This window comes from Mauremys mutica, chromosome 12, assembly GCF_020497125.1.
Source record: "Mauremys mutica isolate MM-2020 ecotype Southern chromosome 12, ASM2049712v1, whole genome shotgun sequence".
Lineage (NCBI taxonomy): Eukaryota > Metazoa > Chordata > Testudines > Geoemydidae > Mauremys > Mauremys mutica.
Window position 1 is genome coordinate 31,694,304 of NC_059083.1, and position 20,419 is coordinate 31,714,722.

Sequence of the window (20,419 nt, forward strand, 5' to 3'; positions counted from 1 at the left end):
GGAAAAACATGGTTACGCTTGGATATAAGGTGGTGTCATAGGTACACATACATACTATACATACATGCCCATACACACTACAAATATATAGGCCATATCCATAGAATTCATATATATTAATTATTTGGGAGTGCCTCTAAGGCTCAATCATAATACTACATTCCTCAGTCATGGTCCCAGGCCTAACATTCCCAGGCCCACCATAAAGGACTAAAAAATAATTGGATAATAAAATCTGTCTGCCAGTCGTACGAGGGAATGTGCAGACTAAACAGACAGATGGGGTCTGCTGTGTCAGCTATCTGCGCAGAGCCGGGGCAGCACACAAAGGGAACACACACATGCAGCTGACAACATTGAACAGAGCAGAGCACTACACCGGTAGCATCTGACAACACCACGCAGCAGCCTCCAGGGTCACAGAAACAGCATGATAGAAAGTCCACAAGGAGAGGTCACAGAGACAAGGGTGTGTGTGAGGCTAGAGAGGCTGATCTCCGGGCTCCCAGAGAGCTATTTCCCCTGCCCCTCCCCTGTGTGTCTCAGGGACACAGTCTGAGCCGGGATCCTACCCCCACTCGAAGCCAGGGTCGGATTCTCTCCCCAGGGACGGAGCCCAGCGGGAAAGTGAAGATCAGGGCCTCGTCACCAGCATCGATAAATGTCACCTGCCCCCGGTCACAGTCCAGACAAACCTGGATCCTGCTGGGGGCCCGGCTCAGGGGCAGGGGGGTCACAGGGGAGGTGAGAGCCCGGAACAGACCCCCCCACTGCTCCACAGCCCAGATCCCCCCCTCAGGGCTATGGCTGATCCCTCCCTTCCTCCCCACAGACTCTCTGGCCACCCCCACGGCCCAGCCTCCCTCACCCCCCACCTCCACCTCCCAGCAATGTCTCCCCGAGGTGAATCCCTCACAGCCCAGCACACAGGGCCAAGTGTCAAATCTCTCAGGGTTCTTGGGCAGATGCTGCCATGTGTCTCCCCATCTCACATGTTTCCGATGCTCAGACAGGACGAGGCTGGGATGAGCCGTGTCTGGATCCAGAGTCACATTCGCTGGGGAGAGAGAATCAGAGCGTTAGGGGCAGAGCTCGGCCCTGGGGGAGGCTGGGACCATTTCTCACATTCCCCAGCAGCCCCGTCCTGGCTGGGACAGGCCTGGATCCCAGGGAGCTGCCTCTGTCCTGGGCACCTGAGACTGAGCAGGGACGTCACCGCAGCTCATCAGGGTAGTGATCGATCTATCGGGGATAAATTTATAGAGTCTAGTCTAGACATGATGAATCGATCCCCGAGCTCTCTCCCCCACCGCGAGAGGCGGAAGCGGAGTCGATGGGGGAGGGGCAGCATCTTAGCATAGACCAGGGCCTAGTGAGTTTCTCATTTGCTTCCAGAAGCTTCAGCTCCCTGCTCCCTCTGCTGGGGCTGCTCCATTCCCAGGGGCACAGACACAGCCAGGAAGGCGTCAGAAGCTTTTATTGAGCAGGGAGCAGAGGAGGCCGGTACCAGCTTTATACCCCAGAGGGAAACTCCCTCCCCTAATGCAGCCTCCACTCCCAGGCTGGGGACCAGAGAGGAAGGTGCAGCATTGGGGAAGAGCCGTTTAACATCAGAGAGTAGGAGGTGGCATTGGGTGGGGGAGCCCCATCCCCAGCCCAGAGAGAAGGGAGGAGCTGGCAGCATCACAGGGAGAGCATCTCCCCAATCCAGGAAGCAGTGAGCTGCTCCAATGGGAGATCCCAGCCCTGGCCAAAGGAAAGGCAGGATGTTGGAGAAGAGCGATGGGGAGACCTCTCCACTAGGGTAAACCAGAGGGATGTGTCAGCCCTCAGGGCAGAGAGCTCTGTTCAGGTGCTGCTCAGTGAATGTTTCTGTTCAGCAGCCTGGGCATGAACTCAGCACTAAGGTTGGTGTCAGTCTGGGATCTCCCCACGAGTTCTGCAACCTTGGTACAAGTTGCTGTGGGGGGCACGAGGTCTCACCACCTGTGGCCACACCCCCTCCATGCCCTGCCCCACTCCCCCTCATCCTGCTGAGGCCCCGCCCCCTGGCCAGGCTGAGAACTTGGCTGCTGTGGAGAGCTTCTAATCCTCCACCTCTGCTGGGTGGGTTTCTGGGGGGCCGAAGAGCAGCCCCCAGCCCAGGTCCCCGCTCCCTGGAATGCGTGATGTTGGCTTGGGATCTCCCCAGGAGTTCCAGACCCTTGGTAGAAGTTGGGGGTGGGGCACGAGATCCCACCACTGGTGGCCCCGCCGACTCCGTGGCCCTGCCCCATTACTCCTCTTCCCACCAAGCCCTGACCCCTGGCCAGGCTGGGAGTGTTGCCTGCTGGGGAGAGCCCTTGACCTTCCACCTGTCCTGGCTGGGTCTTTGGGGGGCTTGAGAGCAGCCCCCGTCCCATATCCCTGCTCCCCGGGGTGCTCCACCCAGGGCAGGTGGAGGGTGCAGGGCTCCACAGTGCCACTTGGGCTCCCTCGGTGGGAGCCCGGCTCTGGTTTCTGGTCTGGCCAGGGGCAGGGTCTCGGGGGAAGAGGAGCAGGGGTGGGGTCGCTGAGAGGGGCCAGTGCTGGGAAGAGGCTGCAATCTCACCCTGTCTGTGCGCTCCGAGTGGTTCCGCCCTTTTTCTCTCCAGTGCAGACGGCAGAGTGTCTGGAGGGGAAAAGATAAGAGAGGTGAGATTTCAGGCTTCATATTTTTAACAGTATCATCACTCTGATCTCCTAGAACTGTGTTTTCATCATGACACAGAAAGAGACGGAGACACACTCAGGTATTTAATGTGAAAAGGTCTGAAACCTCTTTCCTCTCTCATTCACGCATCTCCCAGCAATGGACCCAACATCCTTGTGAACTCCCAACTTGTCAAAAGACATGAAATTGTAGAAAAGACCCTTGGGTCCTGATTCTGTCATCCCAGATCTGCTTAGGTTTCATCAGGGGAAGTTTGAGTCGCAAGACTGAGTTCCCAGTTATGCTGGGACGCCCTCAAGGTGATATTGGACACTGGACTATGAACTATTTCTGAAAGAACTCTTTACAGCTAGAAAGCTCGCCATCTCCGCTATGAATCTGAACCTCGATGAATCAAACTCATGTCTGTGTGTATACTGATCTTTTAACCATACTCTCTCTCTTTTGTTTTTTAATAAAGTTTAATTTCGTTAACAAGAAATGGCTGTAGCCTGTATTTGGGTAAGATCTGAAACATTTGTTAACCTGAGGCGTAATGTGTCCGATCCTTTGGGATTGGTAGAACCTTTTCTGTTATATAATAAAGTAAGATTTTCAGAAATCATTGTATTTAACATAAGGGAAATGTTTCCTTAAGTGACCTTGTTATTAAGTGATGTGTTCATAAGTTCCCCTGTGGTATAAAGAGATGTTTCGACCACACAATGTGCTTAAAGACACCAGAAACCCACAATGTGCTGCCCAGGAGCAGTTAACAAAGTCCAAAGATCCCATGTGGAGAACAGGGTCAAAGTGACCCATGCATGTCAGTGTGTAATGACCGGTAATGAACAAATCACAAACAAGAATAACTTGAAAATAGCTTGGACAGCAAAAGCCCTGCCAGTTAGAAGATACTTACAATGCATAACACACATGCATGTGTAGTGTATGAGTTATACAAGATATTTCCTATTCATAAAATTCAAAGGTGATTGGAAAAGAACTAATAAATATATACTCTGGATGTGTATAATACGTCAGACATTGTACGGAGCATCATAGGAGAAATGCATCATGACCTGCCTATGCCCCAGGAGAAGATAACTGGGCAGTATTTCTTTCAGTATGTCTGTCATTTCTTACTTTAACAGTAATTGAATGGCAAGACATGCATTTGGAACAAATAACGGGTTGAATTAATCAGTCTGAGTGTCTTGGATCCTAAGTGTGTGGCATTCTCATCCAAACATTAAATGGTAGCATAATGTAATTATGAACCAATTGACCAGCGCCATTCTCTTTGCACAGCCTCAGACACTTATCCCAGTTTCCCCTCCTAGATCCGTTCTAGGTACCTTTGAACTTCCTCAGAGCCTCCAGTAGCGCAATAGTTTTCTGGGAGAAACCACTGACTTGCTCTCCCAGTTCAGGAGAAATCTCCTCTGGCTGCTGCAACTTCCTCTTCTCACACCTGGAGAGAAACAATGTCATGTGATGACAGTTCATTGTGAGACTCATTCTAAGTGGTTGCTAGGGAGTCGCTGCTCCAATGGGCCTGGAGTTAGAATTCTTCTGCTTCTCCCAGCTGCAGAAATCTGTCCCCTAGGAACTAGACTGAGGCACGAACTCCCACCTCCCCAGATCATTCCACACAGGTCTCCAAACGGTCCTCAGGTGGGAAAGACTCTTGACCACTGCTGGCCTGGACTGAATGGTAACCAGTGCCCCAGCAGTGACAGGCATATATTCCATCTCCACTATCCTGAGGAGGCCAGTCCCCCAGGGAGGTGACATCTCTAGGAAATACTTGAGGTCAGTCCTTCACACTGACTGGAGAATCCCAGAGTTTTCTGTGCAAAGGTGAGAACCTCGGGATGAAGTTGATCAGAGAGATTTGTATCTAGAATGTGACCTTCCCCACACATTTTGCTGTACAGCCCGGGGGAGATGCAGTGCTAACATCACCATTAAGCCCTTTCCCAGTATTGTGAAGTGCAAGGGGGAGTGAGAGGGAGCTACGTACCTGCTCAAGGTGCTTCTGACATACTAGAGGAAAAGGAGAGGGAGAGAGAGAGAGAGGAAAGACTGTCAGTTCCATTTGACTCACACAGGGGATCCCAGGGAAAGGATTTTGCAAATATGGGAAAGAGAGGCCCTGCCCTGATCCCAGGGCCATGGATTCACTGACCTAATGGGGCTTTTCCATCTCTAAGATCTCTGTCTGTAACTCTGCAAAGAACAATAGTCACTCACATGTCAGCAACGCACACGCCGACTTACACTCAGATCTCTGACCGCTGGCTCCAGTGCTTATGATTCAGGAGCCCTCCCTTCCCTGTGTGGGGATCTGGGATGTTTCTAACCACAGGTGCTGGCTTCTAATTGTCCCTGGAGGTGCTCAACCCCAGGCCCTGCCCCGACTTCGCCCCTTCCCCAGTGCCACACCTCCACCCTCCCTCTTACCACTGAGGCAGGTGGGAAGTGCTGCGAGGGAGGGGGAGGAGTTGATCGGTGGGCATGAGGCACTGGGGGTAGAGGGCGGAGCTTTCTGCCAATGGGTGCTAAGCACCTACTAATTTTTTTCCATGGGTGCTTTGGCATTTAAGCACCCATGGAACCGGCACCTCTGTTTCTCCCTGTCTCACCTGCAGGAATTCACTCGCTGGCTTCTGACACTTCCCCTCCAGCTCACTGATCAGCTCACTGAGATGGGATATCTGCTTGGAGAGTTTACTGATATTTTCAGTCTGGATCCTCACAATCTCCTTGTCCAGCTTCTTCAGCTGGGCCAGCAGGAGTCGCTCTTGTTCCTCCAGGAACTGCCGCAGTGGCTGAAATTCAGACACAATCCTCTGCTTTTCGGTTTGTGTTTGTTTCTGTATGAAAATAGGGCAAGGGCTGGTCAGGGACATGGATGGAGCCTGGGGTCCTTTCACGGAGAGCTGAGTGTGCAGGAGGGAGAACTTAGTTGAAAATCCTAAGATTTCGGACATTTGACTTTACCCTAGGGAGAGGATTCTCTCACAGCTTCCCCTTCAGCCCCTGTCTCTCTGAAAGGGAGGTTTCCATGTCTGTCATGTTAGTATATTATGTCATTCATGGCCTCTGGGAATTCAGACCCAGAGCAGCAGGAGGCAGGACTCAGCACTACACTGACAGAGACACCAGCGGAGAAAAAAGAAACAAACATGTTAATGCACAAAATGACCAGACCCAGTGGACAGCACTTCACAGGGACATTCAGTTCACTTGGCGGGGATTTCCGGGCAAGTCACAAGAGCTAGACATTAACTGATCAGCTGAAATGGAAACTTAGGGCTTGTCTATGCATCAATCTAACCCAGGAATCCATAGTCAAGGAGAAAGACGCACAAGCCCACGTTCACCAAGGCCACACAGGAATCTGCCTCCAAACAGACCTCCCACTGCCAGGTCAGGCTGGTTCATAACAACAGGCACCTACCAGATACTCCTGGCTTTTCCCCTCTCCAGTCACTTTCAATCCCAGCAGCTTTTCTCGCTCTGCCCTCAGAGTCTTCAATTGGGTCTGGATTTTTGGCTGAAGAAACAGAAAGGATTTGGGAACTTGAATTTGAATGGTTGAGAGGGGTGTGGAGCTTTTCGTTTTTTCATCCAAGATGACCGTTGGTCCTAATCACTTTGTGACATTAGGGCCACCAAGGAGATGAAACCTTATCAGTGCAGACTGGGAGTGTGTCATTATCAGATTCGTTACCAATTCAGAGTCAGTCTTTTTTAGTAATTAGACAGAGATCTCAATTATAACCAAGCTTTATTGGTATTTGTGAATTGATGAGTGGTACAGAGCATAACAGGACATTGGAGTCACATGGGGGTGAATCAATAAATCTGTTTTTGAGGTTTAATGAACAAAGTGATACAAATCCCAGAAGCCACCAGGGTTTCAATATGGGCTGGGATTTCCGCCCTGAAGCCCTGGGGACTTCACTGGTTGGGCAGAGCTGGTCTAAGCACCGGGGCAAACTCCATGAGACGTCGGGAGGCCATTCGTTTGGTTGGAAGCTGCGCAATCCCAGTTTTGTAGACCACTATTCATGTCTGGTGTGTGCACTGGGTGTGGCTTCGTCCGGTGAAACAGAGGGAAGGGGAGACCGAGGATGCAGGGTGGGGGCAGGGGTGTGAGTGGCACTTCAATGCAGAATGATGCAGGTGGGGTCGAGCTGACAAAGGCGGGGGAGGGCCCAAGCAGGCTGATCGATTCAGGTGCGGGAGGGCCCCATGCAGGCAGGCATGGGCATGTCCTATATTCTGGGGATGCCTCAGGGCCCCTCCTAACGAGGCAGATTTGTATAAGGAATTGTTGGGATTTGCCCCAGTGCTGCCCTAAACCCTTTCCGTGGCAATGCCCTCTGGGTAGGTCCCCACTGTCCCATTCCCTGGTAAAGATCCCGGAAGCAGTGCATTGTGGGAGATTTATAAAGGCTGCCTGGTGGGACAAACAGAACAGCTCTGGCTGGTCCTTGCCCACATACACATCAGAGCAGGTCAGACTGGCACCGGTCAGCTCCAGCCTGGGGTTGGTTTTGCTACAATCCAGTGTAATCCCAGTGGTACTTGGCATGGACCTGAGCTGTCTAGAGCCCTTTTGTGTGCGGACTGAAGGTGCTTGGGGTCCCACACAGTGTTTAGCCCAGTGATCTCCTCTCGTGCAGACCGGTAGCATCTAAGTTTAACCCTTCATGGAGAAACACAGGAGTTCAGATTCCCCGCGGGAAACCTCATCTCCCTGGTAAGTCTGGGGCTTTTCTCAAGGAGTCTTTTTCTCCTACTGTCCACGTCATCACTGCTCCGTGCTCCTGAGGGGGACAGTGTCGCCTAGTGGTTAGGGCACTGGTGCTTGGACTTGGAAAAATGGGGGGTTTATACCCAGCTCTGATACTGACCTACTGAGTGACCTTGGATAAGTCACTTCCCCTCTTTGTGCCTCAATTTCCCCTCCCACCTTTTGTCTCTCTTGTCCAGTTAGACCAGGGGTGGGACAACATGGGAGGGGGAGGGTCCAGCCTCCTCAGCCAGGAGATCAGGGGACGAGCAGGATGGGCCTATGGCCGGATGTAGCCCACAGGCTGCAGTTTGCCCAACTCTGAGTTAGACTGTAAATGGCTCAGGGCAGGGATTGTCTCTCACTGGGTTTTCTACAGGACCCCCCACAATTTAGGTCAGATCTCATCTGGGGGCTGTAGGGGCTGCTGGGATGCCAATAACAATAATAAACCCTGTGACACAATCAGTAATAACAGCCACAGCTTGTAACTCCCCCTTCTCCGGTCTGAAGGCAGCACTGCCACATAGACTGGCCTGCAGCTCTTGTGAATCAAACCTCACTAGTCATTTAATGACTTCCGGTCTGCAGAGAGTTCCCTTAATTCACTGGTGGGAGCTGGGTTTGAAAAGGTTTCAGCTGCTCAGAGAAAACTTTCCCACATCAGACAATTTTTAAATCGTTCTCTTGCCTTTCTTGCCAGGCTGGAGTATCATTAATTTGTACAGCCTCTTTCATGCAATGAAGGCTACACACAGCTGAGTGACACAGATACACTAGTCTCAGGAAACTTGTGATGCTATTAATTTTGGATTTGAATTACAGGTTATTATCCATTAGACATGACAGCAGTTCCCTACCTTGTACTCCTGGGCAGCCTTCTGTATGGGAACCACCTTGTGAGAGCGGTGAGCCCGGGATCTGTCGCACACCACACAGATGGGGGTTTGATCCTCTTCACAGAACAGTTCTAGAGCCTCCTGGTGTTTCCCACAAACCCCGTCCCCTCCGCTTCCCTTTGCTGCCTGTAAACTCAGTCGCTTGGCGATTTCTACCATGTTTGCCAGCTGCCTGTTGGGCCTGAGGTTTCCCTGTTGCACAGTTTGTCTGCCCTGAGGGCAGGAGGCGGCTGTATCGTATCCCTCCCAGCACTGGCTGATGCAGGCTCGGCAGAGTTTGTGCCCACACTCCAGGATGACAGGTTCTGTGAAATACTCCAGAAAGACGGGACATGTCGCTTCCTTCTGGAGACTTTCCACAGGGTTCTCTGCAGCCATGGCTCCCTCTGGGCAGTTTGTAACAGGCTTTTTTGTTTCAAATTCCTGGGTTCACACTATGCCCCGCCTGCAGCAGCAAGGGGGTGTTTCCCTTCTTGGAACTGACTCCTGCTCTCTGTTCAGTTGGAAGGGGCCTATCTGTAAAATTACAGCCCTGGAGGTTGTGGTGAAAATTTTACCACTAGGGCTCTCGTCTGGCAATCAGCCTCTGTGCTGGTGGGGAGGGTCACTGGGGCTTCACATGGACGTCAGCTCTCCCTGTGAGGATGAGCCTGCAGGAGCAGGGTCTGTGTGTCTAAGGAGCGATAGTCAGAATTGGTGGGATACTTTCTTGTTTTATACTATATAATTTTGATACATAATGCTCATTTTAAGCAATTTTTATATTTATTGTAAACTTTCACAGTTGCACAAAAATCCCGGTTTCAGCATTTCATCCCAATTGTTACCAGTTTAAATGTTCACAGCTCTGGGAAATTGTGGGGGGATCAGAGAATATTTCTGTCAGACCAGAACTATTTAATGACACTGGACACTGAGATTCAAAAAGTTGAACCTTTAGAACTGTTAAAATTGTTTGTGAGCAGGTAAATCTCCTCCCTCCCCAAGGGCAATAACCCAATTCCTCCCACCCACCACACGGACTGAGGCTGAAAGCAGGGCCGGTGCAACCATTTAGGCCAACTAGGCGGCCGCCTAGGGCACCTAGTGGTTGGGGGTGTGTAAAAGCCTGCTCAGTCGAGGAGGTGGAGTGGAGGTGAGCTGGGTGGGGGAGCGCGCTGGGAGGGCTGCCTGCAGTAATAGGGGAGGGATGCACAGGGGAACCGCTCCCAGCCCCAGATCACCACCACTCTGCCTCCTCCGCTGAGCACATAACCCCCGTTCTAAGTCTCCTCCAATCGGTGCCACAAGCCTGGGAGGGGAGGCGAATTAGAGCGATGCAGCGTGCTCAGCGGAGGAGGCGGAGCCGAGGTGAACTGGAGCAAGCTCCCCTGGCGGGGTTAGCTGCTGCGGGGGGGGCTTCCCAAGGCAGGGTTCGCTTCCATGGCGGGGGGGTCTCCCCAGGCGCGGTTAGCTGCAGAGGGGGGTAGCTGCAGAGGGGGGCACCCTGGGTAGGGGGCTCGGTTAGCTGCAGCGGGGTTAGCGGAGGGTGGGGGCAAGGTGGAAGTTCGCCTAGGGTGCGAAACTTACTTGCACCGGCCCTGGCTGAAAGTCCATCTGATGGGAGCTCAGGGGCCTGTGGAATGTGCTGGGATCTCAGCCTGGGCCCTAGTGGGGCAGCTGACCCTGTAACACAACCACTCCCAGCAAGGCCCTGCCCCCATTTTCTCCCTGTTTGTCAGTCCCAGCAGAGAGGCCAGGGACTCAGTGCTGTACTGAGACCAAGCTCCTCCCCACCAGGTGAGGGCTGGGGCCCAATGGCCGAGGGCAGCGGGTGTGAGGGGAGCTGGCATGAGGGGTCCTGCACTGCACAGGGTGTGGGACAAACAGAGAGCTCTAGGGGTCCCTGGTCCAGTGCAGGGTGCGCTGGCCCAGAGACCAGCCGTCACACCTGTTCTTAGCCTGGCGGCTCCTGCTTCTGTTTCACTGCACAGTCTCTCCAGCTCTCGGGGACTCCTGGCTCTCTGCAGATGGCAGTGTGTGTGAGGGGAGCTGGTGCAGGGGCTCCTGCGCTGTACAGGGGATGGGCTAACCAGAGATCTCCTGTCCCCAAGGCTCTCAGGCCACTTGTCCAGCCTGGCTGCAGGAGGGGATCTGGGGACAGACAGAGGGGGCCTGGGAGAGCCTGCGGGAGAAGCCACCTGGGAGCAGACACTGAAATCCAGCGGTGGTGAGAAAGGCAAAGGGGCAGGTGCTCAGGGCTGTGTCCTTTAGATATTCACAGCTCATGTCAGTGAAGATGCTGATTGGGTGCTCACTGGGGGTTGAGCAATCAAAATTATAATTCAACGTACAATGGATCTTAGTACTTGGTGTCAAACAATGACTGAGAAACCGTCACCAGCCACTTCCCCAGAGATGCCGATAACCTGAGTGTTAATAAACTTCTTTTGCAAGCAGAGACCCCAAGGCACAAGAAGATCTCACACCCTGATCTGGTGCCTCTTGAAAGCAGAGGAAAGATTCCCACTCACATAAAAGGCTTTTGAATCAATCTCTGAGTGACTTGGTCAGTCACCCTGAGTGCCATTCACTGCACCCCCAAACTGGGTTCTCTGCACATGCAGTGCAGGGGGGTTGGGGAGGTGAAATCCGCCCCCATCCTGGGGCCAGGACATAGGGCCCCAGCACAGCACAGCCTGTGCACCCTAAAGTCAGCCCCTCCACCAGCCTGTGCAGGGGTGGGGCCACTGAGAGGGGCTGGCACTGGGAAGAAGCTGGCACGGCGGGCAGGGGCTGTTCCTCATGGGGAGGAGCTGATCAGCTGCCCTGCCTGAAGCACAACCACTGTCTGTGACACTCCGCACGTGCTCAAGGCTTGCAGTGGCCTCCTGCCCCCAAACTGTGCCCATGTTAAAAAATGGGCAGAGCTCAGTGGCCTTACCAGCATGGCCCCTGGATCTCCTCACTGCTACATGGGCTAGTTTTAGGGCTTTGTGTCCTGGCCACTGTCGCTTTGCTTGGTAACTTTAGCTACAATCCCAGGGAGAGGTTTGCACTGGAATTTTCTCATAATTTAAAGACAATCTTCTCCTAAAATCTCACCCTATCTGAATGGTCCTAGGGATTTCCCCTTTTTCTCTCCAGTTCTGACAGCTGGCGATTTCTGTATGGGAAGCTAGACTTGGGGGGAAGCAGCATCCCCGCGGTTATATCCGCGTGCTGTACCCTCCATAATATTTGTGAAGGGAAGGGTGAAAGATTCAGTCAGGCATGGACCTCCGAGGTTCAACGCCTGGAGGCTGAATTTGCACAGCCAGGGAGCAGGGCTACTAGAGAGGCCCAGCACAGGGCTGCAAGGATTAGGGATGCCTTGAGGGAGGAATTTGAGGCTGAAAACCAACAGTAATGTTTGGTGCCTTGCACGGGAGTGAAGTGCAGTGGTTACAATGTTAGTAGGAATGTGTGTTTCCTAAGTTGATTTGCAGTGCCTGTTTCTTTCCTGGGCTAAGGTATCTTTGATTTTCTGCAATAATGACTGTTTTCAAAGCCAAGAATTCATTTATTGAAAAGAAAATCAGTTTATTGACAGACACACAACATTTTGGGATCCTAAAAGGGCAGGGGGGTGGGGTGGGGAACTGTACGGTCACAGGCTTGAATATGTCCTGTCTGGAGTGCTGTGCAATGACTACTGCACTTCTGGATGCCTATACTGCATGGTGATGGGGGTTGAGTGCAGAGGGTAAGGGTCGTAGTTCTCAGGGCTGGTTGGTGAACGTACAGGTGTTGGAGGCAGCTGCTGGTGGTGGTAAGAACCTGGATGCTGGGGAACAGTGATTTCCCTACACCCCCCCTGAATTTCCCCAACACCCCCCCAGTTTTGTGAGCTAGTTACATACCAATTTAGTGAGTGTTTGGAAATCTGAATTTAAACTGAAACATTAATGCACACTTTAAAAGCTTATACAGTGTATGATAAAATATGTGTATCTGAAAAAGTATAATAGATTTGAAAAGTATTAACATAGACTAGCTTCCTTGCTTCCTTATACAGCTGTTGTTTTTTATGATGTCAGTGCATTCATTTCCATGATGTTGGCCAACCTAATAATTTCAAATGATGATTTGTAAGCAAAGTCTAAATGAGCTCTCCCTGAAAGCTAGTGATGAGCTGGGGCTGTGGGGAAAAGCTTCAGGGCCAGATTATATTTACATTCACACCTAATCTACCTAGGTATTCAGCAAACAGAGCTGTGTTGTCCAAGTGATAGATTTTGGCTGGGGTTGGGTTACAAACCACTTGAATGTGGGGGAAATGGGGGATGAAATGTTTTTTTTATTGTATGAGTAAAGGGCAGTAGAACTGTACTTAGCCTGTGATGATTTGAAGGCATCAAGAGAGAGGGCAGGGACCTGTCCCTCTCCATTCTTTAAAATGGGTGCTGATTAGGCTCCATAGATAGTCTTTTGTTCTGTGTAAACGTGGGTGTCCTGGGCTCAACCCTCTCTGGGGAGGAGGGGAGCCACACCGGCCTATTGTTCTTACTCGGGTCCTGCCCTGTTTCTTCAAGGCCGAGCAACAATACAAAAAGACAGTTAGGGCTCAGGCCTTCTGCTGCAAGGCTGAGCACTGGGGTGAGGGGGGAAGACTGCCACCCGCGAGTGGGGTGGCAGGGGGGACGCAGGCCCGCCCACTCCATTGCGTCCTGGCCCGGGGTCCTAGGCAGCGGCTACCACCGCTGACGGTCAGTGGGTATCCTGACCGCAACACACTAACATGGGCGTAGGTTAATCTGCAGCCTGACTGGGGTCGGCTGCCCCCGGGCCATTTCCAATTCCCCCCTCCGGGCCTACCTGGTCCGGGACGTCTGCTCCCGGGAAGTCCAACAGCATGGGCTCCTCGCAGCCCGGCCTGGGGGGTAGATCCGGCAGTTCCTCGGGGAAGTCCGGCCAGTTCTGCTCCGGGGGTTCCTCGGGGTAACAACAAGGGAGAGGTGAAGTCTCCGGCAGGTTCCTCCTCGTAGGTAGCACGGGGAAGCTCCAGCGGGTCCTCCCAGTAGCGAGCGAGGGAAAGCTCCAGCCAGTCCGGGCAACTGCTCTGGGCTCTAGCAGCTTCCCAGTCCCGAGCCCTCTCAGGCAGGTCTGCTCCTGACGGTGGCTGGGCTCCGACTGATCTCTGGAGGCCGGCTTTTATGCTTCTGGGTCGCCGCCTGACCGATGTACATAGCAGAGAGGCATTGCTGGCATATGATGGCGTAAAACCTGTAGGAGAACACTTCAACCTCCCTGGCCACACAATAGCAGATCTTAAGGTGGCCATCCTGCAGCAAAAAAACTTCAGGACCAGACTTCAAAGAGAAACTGCTGAGCTTCAGTTCATCTGCAAATTTGACACCATCAACTCAGGATTAAACAAAGACTGTGAATGGCTTGCCAACTACAAAAGCAGTTTCTCCTCCCTTGGTTTTCACACCTCAACTGCTAGAACAGGGCCTCATCCTCCCTGATTGAACTAACCTCGTTATCTCTAGCTTGCTTCTTGCTTGCATATATATACCTGCCCCTGGAAATTTCCACTGCTTGCATCCGACGAAGTGGGTATTCACCCATGAAAGCTCATGCTGCAAAACGTGTTAGTCTACAAGGGCCACAGGATTCTTTGCTGCTTTTGTAATAAACTTGTCATAAAAACAAATTTTATGTTTCCAAGATCGCTGCTTTTATAATTTATACTCAGGTCAAGAAGAATATCCCTGGAATTATTAATTTTTAGGAGGGGGTTCACAGGATTTGACATTTTAGTGAAAGGTGTTCACGGGTTGTTAAAGTTTGGGACCCACTGCCCTAGATATTGAACCCAGGCCTGGCTGCTGCCAGGTCCCCCCAGCAGAAGGGTTATATTAATACACAGTGAGGGCATCCACAGCCATAAACAGACTTGCACTGAAACAGCAATAGGTGGGAACTAAACCCCCTTGAGTGATTTCAGTGGCAATGTGTGTGCAGAGGAGCCTTCGCTTGGGGGTGTCTTGCTGAACATCTAACCACCCGCCTGGGACCAGCCGGGCTACAGGGGCTCCCTGGGTTAAGGTCAGAGGCAGCTGGTGTGTGTTAGTGACAACGCATGAAAATGGCAACAACTCATTAATCTGGAGCAAACCTGGAGCTGAAGGGTGATTTTATGGTAAATCTTCTATGATTTATGTCATCACAACCTGAAGGTTACAGCTGAGCCCCTTCAGAACACAAGCTAAGAGCTAGAAAGAAGATTTTAGGTTTTAATTGTGTAAAACTCCAAACACAAAAGGGAAAGTAACAATCCAACCCATTCCCCACCCCAATCCCCCACCCTGTTGCAGCTGCCCCAGTCTCTTCCTGTCATTTTGTCTCCTTGGGCCAATACCGAGTTCATTATCACTGTGTTGACTGGGTCTGCTGGGGGGGAAATACAAGCCAGGGATCCACATTTGGGCTTTGTCTGACTCTGGGCAGAGGAGTGTCAGGCCGGAGAAAAGGGACAATGGGGACTGCTCAGCACACAAAGCTGGACGTGCTCAAGTCCACAGTTAGCAGCAATTGCTCCTCTGCTCAGGCTCTTTGCTGCTGGAGCTCCCCGCAAATGTTTTCCACCAACGCATTTGACTCCACAGGTCTAGATTTTGACTGTGGTTGCACCGTTGCTCCTTTGATCTGAGCAGTTAGCCAGTGTTTGGGGCCTTGCTAGGTTCTTCCATTGGCAGGAGAAATTGATTATAGGAGTCAGGTATTTCTTTGGTGCAATCTTTATTATTTACAAACAATATCCACATATTCTTGTGCCCTGAACACAGTACAAACAAACAGCAGCCGGCAGTTTCTTTACTCAGAACTCCGGGGAACCCTGGGCCTGAAGCAAGCTCTGTCACTCAGTTTCCTGCTGGGATCACACTCAGGACTGGTTCTCTTGGCTTTTTGCCTCACGCCCACCAAGCTGCCAGGCAATCCCTCAGTCCCTGTGTTTTCAGCCAGCTCCAGGGAAACCCCTCTTAGGCCTGCTCTACACTTAACACTTAGATCAACCTGGGGATGTTATTCAGGGCTGGGAAACTTTGTGTGCTCTGAGTGCCACAGCCAGATCGATCTAACCCCCGGTGCAGACTATGGAATTCTGCCGGTGACCTGGCTATGGCCTGTGAGAAAGGGGGATAAACTAGAGCGATGGAAAAAACACTTCCGGATGCATCTACACTATGGCACTTCAGTGACAGCTGTTGCTCTGCTGTAGTAGCAATATTCTTCCTGAGACCTTGTCTACACCTAAAACTTAGGTCAGCGTAGCTACATCGCTTAGAGCTGTGAAAATTTTCACACCATGTGTGATGTAGTTAGGTCAATCTAACCCCTGATGTAGACGCAGATAAGTCAAGGGAAGAATTCTTTGTTGCTCTAACTACTGTGTCTTCTGGAGGTGGATTGACTACATTGATGGTAAAATCTCTTTTATCGACCTAGGAAGTGTCTATGCTAGTCACTCATTTCTACTGGATATTGGGATGAATGCACACTCCCCAGTCCCTGGGTCTCCTTCTCCCTGGCTCCTGCTTGGTGCGGAGCTTCCAGCTTCTTCCCCAAATGCCAAATCTCAATTAACTAATTCTGTGTCCCTGCCCAACCCCCCCCCCGATATGCCTGTTCCCAGCCCCACATTAATACTGCCCCACAACCTCAAATCAATTCTGCCCCCAGCCCCTCCACCAATTGTGACTCTGTAGCCCCATCTGCCCCAAGACCCCTTTTCTTCTCCCATACCTGGTGCTGCAGGGAGGGAGGTGGAGGAGTTTCCAGGGGTCATAGAGCTAAGAGGCCAGAGGTTGGGTAGACAGAAGTCCTCCAGGCCATAGGGACTGGGATTACTTGGCTAGAGAAACCCATTTTTCCATTCCCAGTGGGCTGTTGCCTCCCCACCCCCACCCCACATGTCTCAGTGGCACTGTCTGACCCAGGATCCCCAGAGTCCTCCTGGATCATAGAGGACAGTGGCAAACAGGCTGCACAGTCCCTGGGTCAGTGATGGGATTGGCTTCTCTGCCACGCAGCAGCCTCCAGGGTCATAGAGACGGGATGATAGAATGTCCACAGGGAGAGGTCACAGAGAAAAGGGTGTGTGAGTCTGATCTCCGGGCTCCCAGTGAGACATTTCCCCTCCCCTGTGTGTCTCAGGGACACAGGCTGAGCCGGGATCCCCCCACCCAGAACCAGGGTCGGATTCTCTCCCCAGGGACGAAGCCCGACGGGAACGTGAAGATCGGGGCCTTGTCACCAGCATCGATAAATGTCACCTGCCCCTGGTCACAGTCCAGACAAACCCGGATCCTGCAGGGGCCCCGGCTCGGGGGCAGGGGGGTCAGAGGGGAGGTGAGAGTCCGGAACTGATTCCCCAACCGCCCCACAGCCCAGATCCCCCCCTCAGGGCTGAGACTGATCCCTCCCTTCCTCGTCACAGACTCTCTGGCCACCCCCACAGCCCAGTATCGCCCAGCCCCCACCTCCACCTTCCAGCAATGTCTCCCCTAGGTGAATCCCTCACAGCCCAGCACACATTCCCAACAGTCAAATCTCTTGATTATAGGAGTCAGGTATTTCTTTGGTGCAATCTTTATTATTTACAAACAATATCCACACTTTCTTGTGCCCTGAACACGGTACAAACAAACAGCAGCCGGCAGTTTCTTTACTCAGAACTCCACGTCTGCCTTTCCGGGGAACCCCGGCCTGAAGCAAGCTCTGTCACTCAGGGTATGGCTACACTTACAAATCTGCAGCGCTGGTAGTTGCAGCGCTGGTCGTCCAGCTGTGCAGGGCCAGCGCTGGTGTGTGGCCACACTCACAGCTACCAGCGCTGCAGTGTGGCCACATTTGCAGCGCTGTTGGAAGCGATGAATTATGGGCAGCTATCCCAGCATTCAAGTGGCAGCAACGTGCTTTTCAAAACAGGGGGGTGTGGGGCAGTGTGACAGGGACCGGGGGGGGGGGGGAAGTGGATTTTTGGAACCGACACTGTGCAAAATCAGAAAATTTTCCCACCCCCTTACTGTTAACTGCAAACAGCCTGCATCCAACATACTCCCTTTCCCCCCTCTGCCCCCTCCCCCCCGTTTCTCTCAAGCAAAGCTGTCATAAATAGTTAGTTAAGGGTTAAGTTTCTACCTGTAAAGGGTTAAAACATAGTACCTAGGGACTGCCCCCTCCCCCGTTTCTCTCAAGCAAAGCAAACACTCAACCCCCTGCCTGTCTCATTCACAGGGGTTATCTAATTTCATTGTTGACAGTAATTACAGATTGATGACAGCAAACAGGAGCTGTGTTTGAAGCAACTCCGGGTGCATGGAGCCCCTCCGAATTGACAACAAAACAGAGAGGCTGCATAACAAAACAAAGGGAATAATTTAGTTAAAAGCATTCTGGGATATCTCCTTATATCCTGGAGGCCAATAACAGCGCTGGTGAGTGTCCACACTTGATGACCAGCGCTGCAGAACCAGCGCTGCAACCCTTATACCCCAAGCAGACCTGGGTGTACGGCCAGCGCTGCAGCCAGGGAGTTGCAGCGCTGGTTGTGCCCTGTAAGTGTGGACAGGGTGTAATTGCAGCGCTGGTGTAGCCATACCCAGTTTCCTGCTGGGATCACACTCAGGACTGGTTCTCTTGGTTTTTTGCTTCACGCCCACCAAGCTGCCAGGCAATCCCTCAGCCCCTGTGTTTTCAGCCAGCTCCAGGAAAACCTCTCTTAGGCCTGCTCTACACTTAACACTTAGATCAACCTGGGGATGTTATTCAGGGCTGGGAAACTTTGTGTGCTCTGAGTGCCACAGCTAGATCGACCTAACCCCGGTGCAGACAATGGAATTCTGCCGGTGACCTGGCTATGGCCTGTGAGAAAGGGGGATAAACTAGAGCGATGGAAAAAACACTTCCGGATGCATCTACACTATGGTACTTCAGTGACAGCTGTATCTCTGCTGTAGTAGCAATATTCTTCCTGAGACCTGGTCTACACCTAAAACTTAGGTCAGCGTAGCTACATCGCTTAGAGCTGTGAAAACTTTCACACCATGTGTGATGTAGTTAGGTCAATCTAACACCTGATGTAAACGCAGATAAGTCAAGGGAAGAATTCTTTGTTGCTCTAACTACTGTGTCTTCTGGAGGTGGATTTACTGCATTGATGGTAAAATCTCTTTTATCGACCTAGGAAGTGTCTATGCTAGTCACTCATTTCTACTGGATATTGGGATGAATGCACACTCCACAGTCCCTGGGTCTCCTTCTCCCAGGCTCCCGCTTGGTGCGGAGCTTCCAGCTTCTTCCCAAAATGCCAAATCTCAATTAACTAATTCTGTGTCCCTGCACACCCCCCCGATATGCCTGTTCCCAGCCCCACATTAATACTGCCCCACAACCTCAAATCAATTCTGCCCCCAGCCCCTCCACCAGTTGTGACTCTATAGCCCTCACATCTCCCCAAGGCCCCTTTTCATCTCCCATACCTGGTGCTGCAGGGAGGGAAGTGGAGGAGTTTCCAGGGGTCATAGAGCTAAGAGGCCAGAGGTTGGGTAGACAGGAGTCCTCCAGGCCACAGGGGCTAGGATTACTTGGCTAGAGAAACCCATTTTTCCATTCCCAGTGGGCTGTTCCCCCCCTCCCCCCCTGCATGTCTCAGTGGCACTGTCTGACCCAGGATCCCCAGAGTCCTCCTGGATCATAGATGACAGTTGCAAACAGGCTGCACAGTCCCTGGGTCAGTGATGGGATTGGCTTCTCTGCCATGCAGCAGCCTCCAGGGTCATAGAGACGGGATGATAGAAAGTCCACAGGGAGAGGTCACAGAGACAAGGGTGTGTGAGGCTAGAGAGACTGATCTCCGGGCTCCCAGTGAGATATTCCCCCTGCCCCTCCCCTGCGTGTCTCAGGGACACAGGCTGAGCCGGGATCCCCCCACCCAGAGCCAGGGTCGGATTCTCTCCCCAGGGACGGAGCCCGGCGGGAAAGTGAAGATCGGGGCCTCGTCACCAACTTCGATAAATGTCACCTGCCCCCGGTCACAGTCCAGACAAACCCGGATCCTGCTGGGGGCCCAGCTCAGGGGCAGTGGGGTCACAGGGGAGCTGAGAGCCCGGAACTGATTCCCCCACCGCCCCACAGCCCAGATCCCCCCCTCAGGGCTGAAGCTGATCCCTCCCTTCCTCCTCACAGACTCTCTGGCCACCCCCACAGCCCAGTATCCCCCAGCCCCCACCTCCACCTCCCAGCAATGTCTCCCCGAGGTGAATCCCTCACAGCCCAGCACACAGTTCCAAGGGTAAAATCTCTCAGGGTTGTCGGGCAGATCCTGCCGTGTGTCTCCCCATCTCACACTTTTCCAATCCTCAGACAGGACGAGGTTGGGATTTGCCGTGTCTGGATCCAGAGTCACATTCGCTGGGGAGAGAGAATCAGAGCGTTAGGGGCAGAGCTCGGCCCTGGGGGAGGCTGGGACATTTTCTCACACTCCCCAGCAGCCCCGTCCTGGTTGGGACAGGCCTGGATCCCAGGGAGCTGCCTGTGCCCTGGGCACCTGAGACCGAGCAGGGACGTCACTGCAGTTCCTCAGTTAGTGATCAATCTATTGGGGATCAATTTATAGAGTCTAGTCTAGACAAGATGAATAGATCCCCGAGCTCTCTCCCCCATCAACTCCGGTTCTCCCCCGCCAGGAGAGGCGGAAGTGGAGTCGATGGGGGAGCGGCAGCATCTTAGCTTGATCCCCCCCGACCCCTTAGCATAGACCAGGACCTAGTGTGTTTCTCTTTGCTTCCAGACGCTTCAGCTCCCTGCTCCCTCTTCTGGGGCTGCTCCATTCCCAGGGGCACAGAAACAGCCAGGAAGGCGTCAGAAGCTTTTCTTGAGCAGGGAGCAGAGGAGGCCGGTACCAGCTTTATACCCCAGAGGGAAAGTCCCTCCCCTAAGGCAGCCTCCACTCCCAGGCCAGGGAACAGAGAGGAAGGTGCAGCACTGGGGAAGAGCTGCTTAAAACCAGAGAGT

General features: G+C 52.6%; 2 protein-coding genes across 2 annotated transcripts in view; both read right to left on the reverse strand.

Moving 5' to 3' along the window:
* Positions 1-287: 287 nt before the first annotated feature.
* Positions 288-8,755, reverse strand: LOC123345528 (zinc finger protein RFP-like). Its single transcript, XM_044982504.1, has 7 exons — positions 8,339-8,755; positions 6,138-6,233; positions 5,320-5,550; positions 4,698-4,720; positions 4,030-4,145; positions 2,591-2,650; positions 288-1,057 (listed from the first exon to the last, which is right to left on the reverse strand). Exons 1-7 carry the CDS (start codon positions 8,753-8,755, stop codon positions 543-545), a joined length of 1,458 nt encoding a protein of 485 aa, XP_044838439.1. The 3' UTR covers positions 288-542.
* A 10,127-nt stretch (positions 8,756-18,882) lies between these two features.
* Positions 18,883-20,419, reverse strand: part of LOC123345540 (zinc finger protein RFP-like) — a 28,473-nt gene continuing 26,936 nt past the window's right edge. Inside the window, exon 8 of the mRNA XM_044982516.1 lies at positions 18,883-19,816. Within this exon, the coding sequence (XP_044838451.1) occupies positions 19,305-19,816 (512 nt within the window). The 3' untranslated portion in view covers positions 18,883-19,304. The remainder of the gene's footprint in view (positions 19,817-20,419) is intronic.

Bases quoted from the DNA above. Each gene is read 5' to 3' on its own strand.
- LOC123345528 (XM_044982504.1), bottom strand. From the start codon at position 8,755: ATGGCTGCAGAGAACCCTGTGGAAAGTCTCCAGAAGGAAGCGACATGT. The intron at 6,234-8,338 runs GTAGGGAACTGC...CTGTTTCTTCAG, and splicing joins AGGCTGCCCAGGAGTACAAG to CCAAAAATCCAGACCCAATT. The intron at 4,146-4,697 runs GTACGTAGCTCC...GTTTCTCTCCAG, and splicing joins GTCAGAAGCACCTTGAGCAG to GTGTGAGAAGAGGAAGTTGC.